General features: G+C 36.0%; 1 protein-coding gene across 27 annotated transcripts in view; it reads left to right on the top strand.

The window, feature by feature from the left end:
- DOP1A (DOP1 leucine zipper like protein A) overlaps positions 1-18,125 on the top strand; it is a 59,901-nt gene that overhangs the window by 9,326 nt on the left and 32,450 nt on the right. For 15 of the 27 annotated variants that reach the window (XM_023922313.2, XM_086876401.1, XM_086876395.1 and 12 more), the window contains exons 2-11: positions 1,774-1,965; positions 3,128-3,309; positions 5,434-5,604; positions 6,965-7,154; positions 7,735-7,833; positions 8,947-9,046; positions 11,422-11,531; positions 13,504-13,612; positions 15,868-15,988; positions 16,704-16,823. In XM_023922313.2, the coding sequence (XP_023778081.2) occupies positions 1,828-1,965; positions 3,128-3,309; positions 5,434-5,604; positions 6,965-7,154; positions 7,735-7,833; positions 8,947-9,046; positions 11,422-11,531; positions 13,504-13,612; positions 15,868-15,988; positions 16,704-16,823 (1,340 nt within the window). In that variant the 5' untranslated portion in view covers positions 1,774-1,827. Of the gene's footprint in view, positions 1-1,773; positions 1,966-3,127; positions 3,310-4,292; positions 4,387-5,433; positions 5,605-6,964; positions 7,155-7,734; positions 7,834-8,946; positions 9,047-11,421; positions 11,532-13,503; positions 13,613-15,867; positions 15,989-16,703; positions 16,824-17,778; positions 18,100-18,125 lie in introns of those variants that run through there. The other 12 variants (XM_086876403.1, XM_086876407.1, XM_086876405.1 and 9 more) reach the window with 3 other exon arrangements.

Here is an 18,125-nt window from a genome sequence, read left to right on the forward strand (position 1 = left end):
AAATCAAGGGATTGCTCTGACTAGTTTATAAGTCTGAAAGGAAGCTGTTTAACCCTGTGCTCTACCTAGTTTGTTTAAGGTTTGATAATCCTTTATCAACCCACTCTCAGCTCTCAGGTCCTTCAAGGACTTCCTCAACTTGAGGAAGGCAGAGCCCTATCTTCCACTTAGCCATAAGTGGTTGTATTTATGCTTTAGCTGAATAAAAAGGATTCTGACGCATTCTGCACTCAAAAAGAATTATTTACTGTGTCAAGTACTTTCTCCATCTAATGTGCCTTGAAAAATTGGAATTGTGCTGCTTTTATATGTTGGTTCTTCTTTTTTCGGTGTTAATACTGTATTTCACTTTTGGAGATCAGACTTTGGCGGTTGTGCAACTGTCTCTTTGAGAAATCTGTTGGCATTTTACAAGCTTTCCAGAACAAACCTGATCTTTTTTGGGATTTAATCCAAAAATGGTTATTATGAAATGAAACCACATGAAAAGTTTGGTTTTTTTAAATTAAAAGTGGTATCTAAGTGGTTTATGCAAGTGAGATATTGTGAAATCTATCAATTTGACACTCAGAATATGTGTTTTTAATAATGGTTTACATTTCTGTTCTGTCTTGGAGACAGTCTGTCATTATTATTCCGCCATCAGAATCAAGAGTACAGAAACCTTGTAAATTTTGGCCTTTTTATTCACTCCTTCCATCCAGATCTTTTTATTTTGTCTGCCACTTTCTTGTTTTTCTCTGTTCTTGCAACTTTCCTTATCATACCTGGAAGACAGTCTGATGAATACTACTTCTTTATACCTGTTCCATGTTTTGTTTGCTTTTTTTTCAGCCTGCACTTCTGCACATGATTTTGTCCCCATTTCTCTTTAATCGAGACAGGAGAGAACAGCATCTGTTGAATGTGAAATTTCTTCTGAAGCCAAGTACAAAAGAGATCCCAAAAGATTTCCCCCAATAATACCCCCATTAAAAGGGGCACCAAATCTTCCTTTTTCACAGATGTTGTATTTGCTTGGGGTGAATGTAACCTTCAAAACCCATTTATTTTAAAAGGTTATTGAACCCCTGTTATTAAAAAAAAAAAGCAGTCTATGACATATGAAAGTACTGGTGGTGTTTCTGGAACTAGAATATGTTAATTACTTGGTGTAGACTACCACACCATGAAAATATATTGAGCAAATTGCAAAAACCTATGAGTACAAAACTGGTAAACGTGTACTTTTGTTGTGCCTGGATGACAATAATGTAAAAACAAAGTAGAGTTGCATCACTGGATTAGAATAGCAAGTCTTGTAAAAGGAAGTGTTGATGCACAGCAGTCCTCTTGAATAGTGTGTAACTATTGTATTGTATGTATACTTCAGTTTTGTCTTCTGCTTGGAAGTGATTCAGAAAGATTGCTGTCCTCTGTTTGCAGAAATACTGGTTTGTTGAAAGGTAGGGGTTTCTGGTGGTGGACCCAGAGGAAGTAAAAAAGAAAATGAAAAATCACTTTGTTGCATTGTTTAGAACAATGCATTAAATTTCTAGGGATTTTTGTATTATTTGTTTGGGATTTTTAATAGGACTTAATGATGGACTGTGTGTTAAATACTTGTTAATACTTGTTTGCATTGTGTTAGCTTTTGTTTATGGTTTGTTGTAACCTGATTTCTGATTTTTTTTTAATGTCTTTAAGGAAAATGTAGTGCTTTTTATACATATTTTAACAATATGTTTTGGGAACGATGGTTTCAGGGCTTTTTTTCTTTTGTATTTTGAATAGGTAATGTCTGTACATGAATTGCAAGCTGGTCTCTAGTGGGGACACCGTGGGAGGATGAACACGGAGGAGCTGGAGCTACTGACTGATTCCAAGTACAGAAACTATGTAGCAGCTGTTGACAAAGCACTGAAGAACTTCGAATATTCCAGTGAATGGGCAGATTTAATATCAGCACTTGGGAAGCTAAACAAGGTATGCCTGGAAAGTGCTCTTAAAAAGATTCAGGAATTGCAAAAGGTACTGTTTTAACAGTACAGAAGTGCAAGCTTCCATCCCTCTAATACTCTAGCAAATATTTCAACAGTCTGAGCCAAATGTTGGGTGTGTGCAAGGAGCAAACAAATCAACCAAACACCTTTCTAAGACCTAGAGTTTAACCCTTTGTAGTTGTAAATAAAGGGAGAAGTTATTTGCATTTCTAGTAAACATCTAAAGTAAAACATCTCTCTTATTAGTAACATTTACTTCTAATATCATTCAGTGTTACAGAAATAATGTAAAAAATAGTAAGTGTTATAAATATCAGCAGTATTTTTTTGAAGCATGAGTTCTAAAATGAGGCTCAAATCATTCATGAATTTCATGAATTCAAGAATGTTCTTGTTCTGATTAATTTTAACAGTAAAGTTTAATGGGCTATATCATTGTAATCTTTAATAGCAGTTTACAAATGAATACAGGTCCTGATATCCATAAAAATCTTATTTTAGTCAGTTGTATGTGTTTCTAAGCTGCCCCACCCAGGAAAATGATGCTATAGTTGCAAGTGGCATCCTTATTTTGTATAAACTCTTGTTTCTTTTTTTTTTTTGATTGTAGCAGTTCTTGCTGCTTGTTTGTGCAAAATGTGAAGGCTATGATATGGAGAAAAAAACAACCCAAATATGTAAAAGCAACTTTGTTTTCCAGTCCTGAAGTGATTATGTATTTTCAGACAGTGGTAACATTTTGTATGTGATCTCACTCTATGGCATTCTCTTAGAGCTATCCCAGATTCATGACCCACAGTTTAATAGTCCTCTTTGAACTAGTGATAATGGATTTTATCAAATGGCAATACCAATTTTTGTCCTTAAATGGATGAGTAAATGACAAATGGACAAGCTGTAGGCAAGAAGCCCCATTACAAGTGAAGTTTTAAATACCTTGTCCATTTCACCCTTTCATGAGTGCACAAGTGAAAGGGATGGCAAAGAAAAAGCTCCATGATAGATTTTAATAGCCTTGGGTTTTTTTACTTGAAACCTATGTTTGTGTGGTGACTTACTGAACATGTCCAGGAACTCCTTTATAAAATGTGCATTTGATGTTTAACTTCTTTTGTGCTGTTTTTCTTTATGTGCTGATTTACCAGGTGCTACAGAACAATGCCAAGTACCAAGTAGTACCTAAAAAGCTGACGATAGGCAAGCGCTTGGCGCAATGTCTGCATCCAGCTCTGCCGGGTGGGGTTCATCGGAAGGCACTTGAAACATATGAAATCATCTTTAAAATCATTGGACCCAAACGCTTGGCCAAAGATCTGTTCCTGTACAGGTACAATATTTAAAGCAATTCTCTTCCAAATGTGCAGTCCTTTTGTTTTCCTGCATTTTATATTCGTGGTATTACTTTGTTATATAGCAAGAATCAATCAAGAACCAATTTCTTTCCCTCATGTTATTGGTAGTTGTCTGGTAGTTTTCTTCTGAATATTGTATAATGGAAGATAAATGGATCACCTAAATTCTTGTTAGGAACTGTTTTTAGGGCAAGAAAACCTAGAATTTATTATTTTTTCATTCAAATAAAGTTTTCTTCCTGTATTTACAGTATATATAGTAATTGAAATGTTAACACCTCATATTAACATTACATTTTCCAATTTTAAGTATTGTTGGAAAAGAATTTGAGTATAGTTTGTTACAAGAGACTATATCATCAAATTAACAGCAGAAAGATTTTGTTTTGTTAGCATAAGGGGCAAGTACAAACTTTTTCTCAGTCTCTGGAACTGATGGTAATGAAAAGGAAGGATAACCTTGAAAAGTTAGGTTTAGTCAGCTTATACTGGTTCCTAAACCTCTATTACGAGGTGTACATTTTTGATTGGGTGAGATGGGCAAGAAATTAAGTTACTTATATAATTGAGGGTGTGTGCACACTGTCACATATGGTTCTTAATCTTGACCCATCCCTAGAGATTAAAATTTCATTGCTTTGAGAAATAAGGGGATAAAATAGAATTCTGTTTAGGTAGAAAAGGTGTGCACTAATGCTTGGTAAGAAATTGTATGCCTTAACATCAGCTCTTCTTTCTTGCATTGTCATGATGTTTATGTATAATTACATTGGGGGTGGGGGGGAGTGTTTAGGTTCTCTGTTTCCACATGTTTTAAAAGACACTGTGAACTCATAGCTCATGTTTTTTGCTTGTACAGTGATTCAGTAGCTGCAAGATCTCATTAACAGCAAGTTCTAGGGTAATGGAAAATGCTACCTTGTATAATCTAACTAAAAGCTATTGTTACTGCTGCTAGGGCAAAGACAGACATTCACATTAAGGCATTATCAAAGGTTCCAGTATTTGTCATGAAAGCAGAATGCCAGTGTCTGAACATCAAATCTTGAAGTGTGAGTAATAGCCTTACAAAGAGTGGCTGTGGGTTAGTGGGCTGCTTATTGAATAAAAAGACATTTTCTATAGAAAAAGAAGCCAATTGACAATGGTGAAAGACAAGTTCTTCTAGACAGATAAAGGCAAAAATAATTTTTACCATAAGTTTTATAATTTGGAATAAGTTTTGTAGGGTTTTTCCTCTATCATGGACAGCATTCTATCTATATAGATATTTCTTTTAATAGTAGATTTGTAGGTGTACATTTTAAGACCCTTTCCTTAAAATTACCTTTTTTACTGTTCTTTGATTTTCTTGATATGTCAGGGTCTTCTAACCTGAGTCCTGAAAGATTTTGAAAATTGAAGTTGTGTTCACATGCATTTGATTATTGGTACAGTTTGTAATAATTAATGATATTTAATAGCAATAGCAAATATTATTTTAGTATCTTCTCAGTAGGAGATGAACTTACACTTGCATTCAAGTAAATTCAGAACATACTTCCAGTGTTTTCAGTCCTTTACAGGCTGTGTTTTGAACAGCATTTTAAATAGGGTTTATTGTTAATTTTAGAATCTGTTTTCAGACTCAATTTCTGAAGTAAATATATATTTTGATGCCACTTAACAGTATAAATATCTTAAATTTTAAATTATTCTTATCCAGTCTTGTTTTATTTTGTATTAAATGAAAAGAAAGTGTGTTTTTACAAATACAATTTTCATTGTGATGTGGTTCAATGTGGGCAAAATCAACACTTTGTCATGCAGAGATGCTTCTTGTTTATCAAATTTGTTTTATTGGTGAAAGACAGTCATCTCTGGGTCTTCAGTGCTTGTTATCACAATAGGAATCAAGCTCATATTATTATCTTTGGGATACCGAGCTGGCCATCCAAAGGCAGTTATACTGTGTGGTGGTCTATGCCTATGCACAATTCTAAGATAAAAATCTGATGCTTATAATAACTACACTGGATGTGCCTGTAGCAGTCTTTAGAGAGAAATAAAATTGTCACATGAAAAGCTTCTTTAAAAAAGTTAAAATTTATTTTTCACAGTTCTGGGCTATTTCCGCTCCTTGCCAATGCTGCGATGTCTGTGAAGCCAACATTATTGAGTCTGTATGAGATTTATTACCTCCCTTTGGGGAAAACATTGAAACCAGGACTGCAAGGACTGTTAACTGGGATTCTGCCTGGGTTAGAGGAGGGATCAGAGTATTATGAAAGGTAAGGATACTTATGTTAATCAGGTGATAAGCTTGATGTGGGGGGGGTTGCTGTAACTTTTCACTCTCTACTTGTATATAGATTTTATTGTTTTCAAGGTGTTTGCTTTTTAATTTGATGCTGTCTTATTAATTGCAACAGAATGATATGGTAGGAGGTTCTTAGCATTAATTAGGGCAAATTAACTGTTAGTTGTTCCTGCTAGTAGTTATGGAAAGGGAATCAGCATTAAGCAGACTTAGTGTTATATGACAGTCTCTTCTCCCAGGTAGCAAGCAATAGAACAAGAGAAAATGGCTTCAGGTTGTTCCAGGAGAGACTTAGGTTGGATATTAGGGAAAATTACTTCACCTAAAAGGTTGTCAAGCATTGGAACAGGCTGCCTGGGCAAGTAGTGGAGTCACCATACCTGGAGGTATATAAAAGTCATGTAGATGTGGCAGTTTGGGACATGGTTTAATGGTTGATTTTGCAGTGCTGGGTTGGACTTAATGATCCTGAAGGTCTTTTCCAACTTAAACAATTCTATGACTCTTGTTACGGGTTGACATACGTAACTGCAACATCTGGGCTGCTGAGATAGCACCTTAACATATTAAAGGGTGAAATTACACTCCAACACTTAGAATTCTTGGAATTGTTCACATGCTTACATATTCTTGATATTTCCAACTTCAGAAACTTGAGTTTTCACAACTTATATGTGAAGAGCAATTCAACACTGTCTTTTTCTATTTCTGTGTAGGCAGACACACAGTGTAGTTGGCATCCCTACAGCAGGGAGCAAGGTCTATCCAGCTTGCCTCCTGGGGCCTGCCATAGGGTGTAGAGGCGCTGCCACATGAGGTGGAGGAAATGAGGACAGGAGAAGGGATTGCTTGTGCTCAAAGAATTGGGGTATTTTTATGCCCTGTTATTACCATAAGGATTCAGTGCATGGAATGAGAGGGCAAAAGCCATCTGCTTTGATTCTTTTCTTCAGTAGCTATGCTTTCCTGCTGTCTGTCTGAAACCTCTGTCTGTAGCAACACTTGGCTTTAAGTAGCAGATGAGGAGTAATTTGGCTCTTTGAACATAAGGAGTACATAAGGAATACATACAGAGAAGCTGTGGGCAGGCCAAAAGCATTTGCAAGCCAGATTGGCCCACAGGCTTGCTGGCTAGATTGCTCTGTTCAGGCTGCATTATAAGGTTCAGTGTATAGCTAGGCCTCTTTTGGCCTCTCAAAAGGAAGTTTTTACCTTCCTGTAGCAATTAATTTTAATACTTATTAAAACTGGGGGTAGGGTCAAGAGCTGTTATACATGATATCATGTTATACATGAATGTTATACATTCAGATAACTTGGTTTTACTGCAGAACAAACACACTGCTGGAGAAAGTTGCTTCAGCTGTGGATCAGTCAGCATTCTACAGTGCTCTCTGGGGGAGCCTCCTCACCAGCCCTGCAGTTCGCTTGCCTGGCATCACTTACGTCCTCTCCCATCTGAACAGGAAGCTTTCCATGGAGGATCAACTCTACATAATTGGCAGTGACATTGAATTAATGGTAATGTTTTAATGGAACAGTGAATTTACAATAAGTAACAACGCTGAAGTTACTTACTTATTATATAATGCATTTTGAGGGGATTGAGATGTATTCTCTATCTTTGAAGAGAAGCCTTTGAAGAGATAAAAATGCATGTTTATTATAGCTCCAGTTAAACTGATGTTTTGGTGCATGATAGTGTTTCAAAGCTGAATTAACATTTCAGAATTGCTTAGGTTTTGTGTGAAAATGCATTAATTACATGCTTCAGCTAAACGTGATTGAGTTTTGTTGCAATTTTTGGTTTTGTTTTTTTTGAGAAGTAGAGAATAATTTTGTCTTTTAAACCTAAGATATTGGTAATATAAAAAAGCAAAAGCTGTTTTATAGTTTAGGGAATCTGTTGATTCTATGTTTCTTCAGTGGTGAAACTTTTATTTTCCTGTTTTATCTTGTTTCGTTATTCAGAATTTAAAATAACTTTTTGTGCTTATCATTATTTATAAATAACTATTCTTATTTTTGAGTGCTGTCTTATATCTACCTTATTAAAATAATAAATAACTATTTTGGGGGGGGGGGTCTGCCATTACTTCAGGTGGAAGCTGTAAGCACTTCAGTGCAAGATACCAGTGTTTTGGTACAGAGGAGCACATTGGACCTTATCCTTTTTTGTTTTCCTTTCCACATGAGCCAGGTAGGTTATTAACATGAGAGATAGATTGACAAATTCCTAAATGTACTTCACTTCTTGAGTCAGTAGAACTATTTGGCTGGTTTTTGTTAATGATTTTCTCCAAGCTCCAACAAGAGTCACATGTAAGAGTTTCTCTGATAGGTTTGGCTACTCTCATGTCATGATCTCTGATTTTCTGCTTTTTAACTTGATGTGTTAACTTTGAAGTTAATTTCTGTGTATGTAAGCTCAAATTATGACGTTTAGTCTATGCAGAAGCTTTTAAATTGCTCCAATTTGATGAGGAAGCCAATTCATTCATTTGTTCATTTGCAAGTTTCCAATTCCCAGTGCTCAAAATCAGCAGAAGTTAATCCTCTTAGCACAACAGATTCAGAACACTAGAGAATTGAAAATGGTTTTTGGTTTTGGGTGAGTGGTTAGGACTAACAGTAGTGGGAGACAGTAGACCCTACAACTTCTGGATGATTTTCTTTTTTGGACTGCATTTATTGTTAGCTACTTCCTGTTTTTAAATGATCCATGAATTATTTAACTCCTGGAGGAAAACTTACACAAGATTGGTTCTCATCATGTTAGGAATTGGAGAAAACCTGCACTTTTATGTAAAAAAGAACTGTGTTCTTGCTTGTGGAAGTGCTTCATTCACATTTATCAGTTACTATAGGTGTATTTGGAGTTCCTCTGTTTAGGCACTGAAATGTTAAAATTATCAATACAGCATTTTTTCAATATAAAGACTTACACAAGCATTTAAAGTAAGAAACTGAAAAGGTATTTTAATTTTTTTTTAAACTGGATTTTAATTGGATTTTATTCCAAAGCTTTTGCTCCATAGTAAAATGAAATGCCTTGTAACAAAAAGTAGCTGTTAGTCAAATCTATTACTTTTGCTATCCTTAAAGGATGTGTGTTATTATATATAATCTGTTCCAAACAATAATCATTTTTTGGTTTCCTAAAAGCAAAATTGTTTTCTTGTACTATGCTGAATTCAGAAATGTCAAAACATGAAACTAGCTATGTTTCAATGAACATTAAGCTGCTAGCATAGGAAGAGCATTACTTTTCATAACTTCTTACTACTTTCTAACATGTTTCTAACTTCTTCAGGCAACACGTCCAGACATGATCAGAATTTTGTCAGCAGCCCTTCATGTAGTGCTGCGCAGGGATATGTCACTCAACCGAAGGCTTTATGCATGGCTTCTAGGTAGGTTTGTATTTCATTCCATGGGTCACTAAAGGTGGAGGAAGAATTGTGTTTTCCTTACCAGTGTTTGCACTACTATGTAGAAGGAATCTTGGAAAAATTAAATACTCAATTTCTTTTGTAAGAAAGAAAGGCATTTTCTCTCTCCATGGACATAGAAGATGAAGAATGTCGTCCTGGAACTTATTCCTGTCATATAAATTGTTGGTGCATTTTCCTCTAGTATCAATTATGGGCCACATTCACGGGCAGAGCCTGGTGTAGTAGGCTCATGGAAATAGGCACTCTGAAACTTTTTTCTCTAAAAAAGATATAATGGAGAAAACAGAGAATAGGCATTATAGACTGTAAATGTTAGAGCACAACAGTATAGAAGATATGAGAAGAAAAGAATGCTGAAGACTATTGATGTTACAATTTGAGTGTGCAAACTTTAAACTTAATTAGATCCTTGTGTGATTGAATTAACAGATCACGAGTCACTTTCCAACACCCTTCTGGAGTGAAAGTTGGGCGATTGGGAATACAGTTCTACCAAAGGACATCAAATCAATACAGTACAAATTTAAATTTTTATATGAAATCAACTTGTAATAAGAAGAGGGTAGCACAGAATTATAGCTATCAGAAGACTCTCAACTATTCAGGGAATAGTTAGAAGACCAGAAATTATAAAATTTTTTGAAAAAATTGCTCTTATTCAGCCTTGTTATTTTAAGGAAATGAAGCCTGTGGTCACATGAATCTGACCAGTTTCTCTTTGAACACATTTTGAAAGAAGTCAAAATCATGGAAGTTCCTATGTGTGTCCCCGGAATTGGAGACTGAATGGAGAGACATGAAGTGGCTTCTCTACTTGATGTGTTTTGCAGTCTGCTGTTACCTGCTTTGTTTGATTTCTCAGCTCACCAGTAAGCATGTATGTGCTTCTCAGGCTGCCCAGAACCCTTCCCAGCAGCTCTCGCACCTTTCCCAGTTGATAGTTAAGAGGTCAGAGGCAGGTAGCCTGTGGGCGACTGGGGAGAAAGGATGTGAGTAGCAAAGGGTCTTGAGAGAGAGCTAAAATTGTGAAGGGACGGAAGAAATCAGCAAGTGGTTTTGCATGAGGGGGTTGGTTGTGTTGCTGTAGGAGCTGCGGGGGTTTAGAAGTTAAATATATGAAATTCCTGGCTTCTTTGGTTAATCATTCCTCAAGACACTGACTTGCAAAGGATTAATCTTTTAAAGAAAGACCATGAATTGCAATGTTATGCTTCATACCTGCATTTTCACATTTGGGGAAGAAATAGTTTCAAGAGGAAACAGTGCACTCATGTTTCATCTAAATTTGATGGATTAGATATGTCTTTTGCTATTATTGAAAAAGGTATTTTGTGTATTTGAAATATCATGCTGCTTTTTTTTTAGTTGTGGAACTTTTTTTTACAGCTATTTCATGAACACAGAGTCCACTGAAAGTCATACAGCTTCAGAGAATATTTTTACAGTGACTTCCAGGTCCTGTGTTGTGAACAGCTACTTCCTCTGTTTGTTACATACTGGGACAAACTTTCTGACAATATAGGATTTTGGCATTATTTTTCTTTGAATGTCGTGCTGCTTTTCTATTATCATGATATCCTATTCCTAATGTAAGACATTGCAGATGGAGATCAGTTATGTTGAAAGACTCTGAATTTGGTTGTTCTGTATGACATTATTTAATTCTGGTGTTTGTTATTCCTTCCTGTTGTTTTACAGCTAGAGGTGACCTATTAACATTCACTATGAATAGAAATTTCATATATCTCCTTAAATCAGGTTATTATAATCATTGTTAACAAATTGACTTTTTTTTCTCTTCCTTAAGCCTATTATTTTGTGCAATTAAAAACTTACTGGGAAAAGAAACTTAAAATACAAAGGTCCATGTTTTTTATGTAATTTTGAATTTTAGATTTATTTTTGTTAGTGTGACTGATATTCTAAGTGCCTTAGTCATGTCAGTGTGTTTTGATGATCATCTCTATATATTTAAAACACTGAATTTTGTGTTCCCATTAATGTTGAAATATTTTTATGTGACAGCTTGCATTTTTTAAGGATTGTGGGTTTTGCAGCATTTGTGAACATTTTTCTTTTATACAAGAAGTAATTGGTTGATAATATTGCATAAAACTGAATTTTTTTGGTTTGTATACAAAGTGCTTGTGTGAAAGTAGAACTTAGTTTCCCATATTAAACTCTATAAAATCATCTTTTTCTTGCCAACATGACTTGGACTTCATATTGGTAAGTTATCAGTGTTACTGTGTTAATTTCTAGTTTAAAGACATTGGCAATATATTCTGTTAAACTAAAAATATTTATCTGCTTTGTCTTTTGTTTGCTTGAAGGTTTTGATAACAATGGTGCCCTTGTAGGACCCAGAAGTACAAGGCACAGCAATCCTGAGGAGCATGCCACTTATTATTTCAACACCTTCTCTAAGGAGATGTTAGTCCAGGTAGCTATAGAGTGTTTTATTGGGGCACATATTTTTATAAACAGATCCTGATCAAAGTTGCTGTAACTTTATCCTTTGACTTGCCAATGCAATGTGACAATGTAATCTTGTCTTTTTGTGATATTTGTGTCCTATTCTTTTAAAACTTTCTCCGTGGAAAAATGAAGTGTTTCTCTAAAGTAGCAGAATGAACAGGAAAAATATTAGATTTCTACCTCTCCTTTTCCACAATGAATGAAGCATATGTGGATGTTATTTGATAATGAACCCAGCACACTGGAGCCTGTTATTTCATGAAACTGAATTGGAGAATTCTCTTTTGTAGATATGGAAACTCCTCTGTGTCTTGGGAATCGGAAAAAAAAATTATCAGGTGGCACTCCAAATCTGTGTTAAAAGGGTCTTTCTTCTTGCTAGGAAAAGGGAGCATCTTCTGCTCTCCATTGGCAGCCAGGAATAGTTGAGAAAATTGGCAGTTAAACTAGTTTACCCTTAAAGCCTTGCTATGTGAGCTGAGATCATTGATTCTAAGAACTGTGCTGCTTTTCTCACAATAATTGAAATACAGATGTCTTTTAAACTTCTGTGAGTCTGATCTTGAAGTAGGGAAGACATTTTATCATTAAGGCAAATCGATAAGGTCAGGATTTTTCTGAGTCAAAGCTGTGATGCTGTGTGGGAATGAAAGTGGCAATTCTAACAGTAGTAGCTGACACAAGAATGTGCAGCTCATCCCAGTTCAAAGCTGACACCCAGCACAGATCTAGCACCTCCAGTTTTGTCTGAAAGTGGTGAGATCTGCATTTCTACTGATGAGGCGGAGACCTCAGAATTCCAGTATTCCAGTAGCAATGACCTCCTTGGCACTCTCACCCTTCTCTTATCATCCTTCCGCCTTCCTTAGAAGATGATTCAGAAATTATTCAAATGTAAAGGAGAGGCCTGAATGAGCTGTAGTTTCACCTGTACCTTATATTAAAAAGTGTGGTGTGCTTTCAGCAACATTTAGGCGTGGTTAATGGTTATGGCCTTTTTAAATCTGACCATCTTTCAAACTTTATCAGTGTCAATAAAGCCTTTGTCTGAAAAGAGTATGTACATTAGAATCAGTGCCTTGCCTTTGCATAATACAAATGACATATGGCTTCTAACACCTTTTGCAGCCTCTTAAAAACTTTAAAAGCATTGCTCCTTTCTGCCTTCTTCTTTAGCAGTCTGTATTTTGTTTTATCCAGTCAACTCATGTCTTATTCACAGATACAGTGTACTGAAAATTCTGGCCTTTTAAAGGCATATGAAAGTACAGAAGATTTTTCTTTTAAGATACTTACTGATAATACTTGGTTTGTAGCAGATAGCAAGGCCAAACTGGTTTTCATGGCTCTGTTCTTTCTTCTATCTTTTTTTTAATTTCCTTCTTTGTCTTTTTGTTTGAAACTGTAGAACAAACTAGCTCAGACAGTCAAGTCAGCCAGGCAGAAAACTAAGCAAAATCTGTGATCATCTATCGCATAGGGATTTTTTTAATTCTCCATCTCATTCCCTAACTTACTTTGGTATAGAAACTCAGTCTTCCCATTTATTTCAAAGTTGACATTGCTATTTAGTCAAGAAAGCTTTCATCCTGATAAGTGAATATATCATAGGATAGATGATGTTATCTTAATATCTACCTACTTTATCTTCTCAAATAGTTTGTTCATTAATACTTATGTCTTCTCTTTTATTCTTAAGAAATATTGAGTTATCTTCTTACAATACTTTATTTTGATTTTAAATAAATATACATTACCAAGTTCTGTTCCACAGAAATGTTCTCAAAGGCAAAGTTGTGAGAACTTAATCATGGGAGACTGAGCTGCAGTGAGATGAAATTGTGATCTCCACTACTGAGAATTTTTCCTTTATGTGCAGCTTTTATTGCTTTCTAGCTTTCTTTTTGTTTTCCTGATATGTTTTTTGCTTTTTATAGGCAATGGTTGGAATATTACAAGTTAATGGACAGGGAGAAGAAAGCACATTAATGCAAGACTTAAAGCCTTTTCGAATTCTTATCAGTTTGCTGGATAAGCCTGAACTAGGTAATTTTCATTTACTCTTTTTAATTTGTTTCATGTGATTTTTCTTTGAAAAATTTTCTCTCTTTTTTATCGAATTGAAAAAGTTATATGCTTAGTACTGGCAGATTAGCCAGATTTCTTAGATCTTCCAAGCTGTATCTGTGTCTTGTATTTAATTTACTGCATTCATCAGATTTACCTTTTGGTAAATGCTATTTCTTGTATTTTCGACACAGGAAATAGTCAGAGTCATAGAGAGAACCATTGTGTTGTGAAGAAATGCAGATTGGATTTTTTAATTCCTTTCATCAAATAATGACTTTTACTATTGTAAATCTCAGCTATTGCTTTTGGGAATAACCTGCTCTTTCTTCTATTATACATGCAGAGATGATAGATATTAACAAGAAAACAGTTAATTTTTTTCAGAAGAGCTTATGCAGAGGAAGCAAGTTTTTTTTTTGTTTTGTAGGTAATTTGTTGGGATTTCTTCATGGTGGTTTGTTTGTTGGTTTTTTTTAATTTTTCTTTCCCCTGTTTAAAGTGTTTAAATGCCCTCTTTAGCAGACAAGTGCTGAGGATATGGGACAGAAGTATTTACAATTAAGGCTTGGATACCTTGCCTTTTTCTTTGAAATACAGTTTTGAAGGTGACTGAAAAAAATAAAAATATTTTTTAAAATCTGTTATCAGATTTGAGGGTGGGATAATAAAACCATGAAAATACAATAATTAAAGAAAAGAATTGGTTAGGACAGAAGAACTGTAAGGAACGAAATGTTTGTTAGAAATTTGCCATCTTCCTTGTAATTTGTGATTTCTGGGGATCAGTCTAGATGTTCAGAGGCAAAGTGTATGTTAAGATTTCATGAAGTAGCAAAGCTTTGAGGATTCTTTCAGCAAAATGAGATGGAATACACTGAAAGGATTTTTTCTTAACTGCATGAGCTTTCTCTTACTGAAGGCAGCTCAGTGAGGCTAGGAAACACATAAAAAAGTAAATGATATCTCAAGCAGGATTACTTTTTAAATTATTTTCAAAATAATTTGGGTTTTTTTTCTTCAGAATTGAGATTTAGCTCAAATCCAAAGGAGCAGCTATTTTATAGAATCATAGAATGTTTTGCAGGATGATGTATAAGGGGCCTTACACATCATCCAATTCCAACACCCCTGCCACAGGCAGGGAAACCTCCCACTAAACCAGATTTACAAAGCCCCATCCCACCTGGTCTTGAACATTACCAGGGATGGGAAATCCATGGCTTGTCTAGGCAGCCTGTTCCAGTGCCTCATTACCCTCTGGGTAAAGTGTTTTTCCCTAGAATTCAATTGAAGCTCTCTTCTTTTAGTTTAAAACTGTTCCCCCTTGTCCTGTTACCATCTGCCTGTATAAAAAGTCTCTCTCCCTCTCTTTTCATAAGCCCCATCTAAGTACTGAAAGGCTGCAATGGGGTCTTTCTGAAGCCCTCTCTTCTCCAGGCTGAACAAGACCAATTATCTCAGCCTATCTTCATAGCAGAGATGTTCCAGCCCACTTTGTGGCCCTCCTCTGGACTTGCTCCAGCAGGTCCATGTCCCTGTGCTGGGCATCAAAAAGATGGATGCATTATTTCAGGTGGGGTTTCACATGAGCAGAAGAGAAGGTCAGAATCACCTCCCTTGGCCTGCTGGCCACACTTTTTCAGTGCAGCCCAGGCTGTAGTTGGTTTTATGGGCTCCTGTTGCACACTTTCAAAAATACTTTCAAAAAGTACCCTGCAGACCATATCCTGAGCTGAAAAAAACCTGCTTCAAGTTAAAAGAATGATGCTCAAAATATTTTATCTTGTATTTGCATTTAAATATTTAAGTGTGTTGTCCATATGGTAACAGCATGAGATAGCTTAGGGACTTTTTTCAAAGTGATTGACTGAAAGCCACCTCTGATCAAGAATCCATGAAGTCCCTTTGCACGTTGCTGAGCTGAGCTAATAAAAAGGGTGTGTTGGCTTGAACATGATCTGTACTACTGTGACTGAACCCAGCTGCTATTAAACATGGGGCTAAAGAGCCCTGCCTGTGCTTTGTGTACTACTAGGCACTACAGTTGTCTCAGTGTTTCTGGAGTGCAAGCAAATCAAACTTCGTGACATTCAGGTAGCTTATGAGATTGAACCAGAAGAAATTTTGTGGTTTCAGTGACCAAAGCTAGCTAATGATTTCAGTAGCTTTCAGTTGTGGACTGTTGGGCAGTGCTATAATGCAAGAGTGTGACTGCTGTTATTTCTCCCTAGGCCCTGCCATCCTAGAGGATGTATTGATTGAAGTGTTTCGGACATTATATACACAGTGCAAAGCAGAACTGGAGCTTCAGACAGAACCATCTTTCAACAAAGATCACACACAGCTAAGCAGGTAAATAATGAGTATAATGTATTTTGTATTAAATGATATATCTTTGTTGCTGGAACCATGAAGCCTGTGGGACTGTGACATATTTTCTTCATGATACAGGAGCTATGGGCATTAATTGCAACTTCTGTGTTCAGGACAAAGGTGTGAAAGTGTTGGCTGTATTATATCTATTTTTTTAATATTTAGCATATGTTATATTCTTTATCCATGACAAAAACGCTCGTTTGATTGATTGTGATATTCTTTATATATGTGTTCTTAAAAAAAAAAATAGACCGATGAGTTTTCTCATAGTAGAAATATGAAGACTGCTGCAAGAGAGCCAAGGAGTGGGATAGATACAGAGTTTCAATTATTGAATTTAATATTTTGAAAAGGTGAAGAGGTGAGGGGTGATCAAAGCTGAAGAGGGGAGCAAACAACAGTAGGAACAATTATGGTAAAAGCAGATCTTTTAAAAATGTGGTTAACTGACAAATATTAAAGAAAGGACAGAGGAGAAACCTAGCAACTGTGAAAAGACATTGGTATGAGCAGCCTGCCAATATCCTGAGCCCTTGAGCAACAGCTACTTGCAATGTTGAGAGGAGGACAATTTGTCAATGTTACTTGACAGTGGGTACATTCACAGTAATATAAGTTTACCTACTATCAAGTAGTTATATAACTTGAAAAATAAGTATAAAAATATAAAATGTTTTTTATTTTCTTTCAGCAAGCTGAGAGAAAACAAGAAAACAGCAGAACTGATTAAAACTGCCAATCTTCTTTTCAATTCCTTTGAGCCTTATTATATGTGGGATTATATTGCTCGTTGGTTTGAAGAGTGTTGTAGGTAGGTGATAATATTTAATCTCTCTATGTGTAAAGTTGAAGTTAATTTTTGTTTCATATGCTTCCTTCAAAGAAGTTAGTCTCATGACCTCATTTAGCCTGTAAGTATTTTTTTCCTCCCATTCCTATAAGTTCAATCTTTTGGTCAGTTTTCATCAGATATGATTGTGGGTCTTAGCAGTGTGACTTCTCACAAACTCAGTGTCTGGCTTAAATCAAGAGACAGAATTAGCCCCTCTACTGAAAGGGAGACTCCAGAGTGACCTTAAAGCTAGCTTTTGTTCTGTGTGGCCAGTACAGTATTACTCATTGTACAAATCACTTTTGGTAAAACTGACGGGTTTGCCAGACACTGATGTGTCGTCATTTGTCCTGCTCTTTTAGGGAAAATGAAGGGTGGGGATCCTGTGCATGACAAGGAGGGCTACAGGAGAAAATAGCAAACCATAAATGAAATTTAAAATTGAAAACATGAGCAGGAGGGAAGGGGGATAAAGGAAACACTAAAGGGTTTTCGCTGTGGCAAGGAGTAGATGATGTAGAGATGTCAAATGAAATTTGTAGAATTTTATTTTCATTGCTTGATAAAATATTAAGATACTTGGACATGAATTTGTCCAAGTATTTTAATGAGCCAACAGTGTGCTGTTAAAACTAAAGAAAACTGTGTCTTAGGCTACATTATGAGGACCATGGGCAGAGGGTGAAAGGAAGTTATTTTTCCTTTCACTTAGTGTTTCTAAGGACAGACGTGGAATATTGTGTCTAGCTTTGGACACGCCACCTGAGGAGAAGTGTTGAGAAGCTGAAGAAACTCTAGCAGACAAACTGCTAAGCTGGTCAGTTATAGGAAACTGAATTTAAGGTTGAGGTAGGTGAGTTTGGTTTAGCCTGGAAAGAGGGAAATTGAATGGCACCCTATGACTTCCTGAAGGGCATTTGTGAAGTTCATACAGCTATACTTTTTATAACAGCTGATGGAAAACAGGACAGCAACAAGTGCTCACTCAAGTGGTCAGGTTGGACTTTGAGAAAAGCTTTACTAAGAACATTGTGCAGCAGTGGAAGAGGTGGAGCAGTGGAAGCCAGGAAGGCTGTGGAGCTTTCTTTTGAGATTTCCAGAACTCTGCTAGACAAAACTGTGGACGAATTTATCTGGTGTTTTTAGCAGTCCTGCTCAGTGTGAGAGGTTGATCTAGATATCTGTGACTTGATTTTTGTGTGTTGGGCTGAATTGCTATCATAAGGAAAGTCATCTACAGCCAGCTAACATGCAGGTGAGTGTTTCACTACATATAAGTAA

This window comes from Cyanistes caeruleus, chromosome 2 (genome assembly GCF_971803275.1).
Source record: "Cyanistes caeruleus chromosome 2, bCyaCae1.hap1.1, whole genome shotgun sequence".
NCBI lineage: Eukaryota > Metazoa > Chordata > Aves > Passeriformes > Paridae > Cyanistes > Cyanistes caeruleus.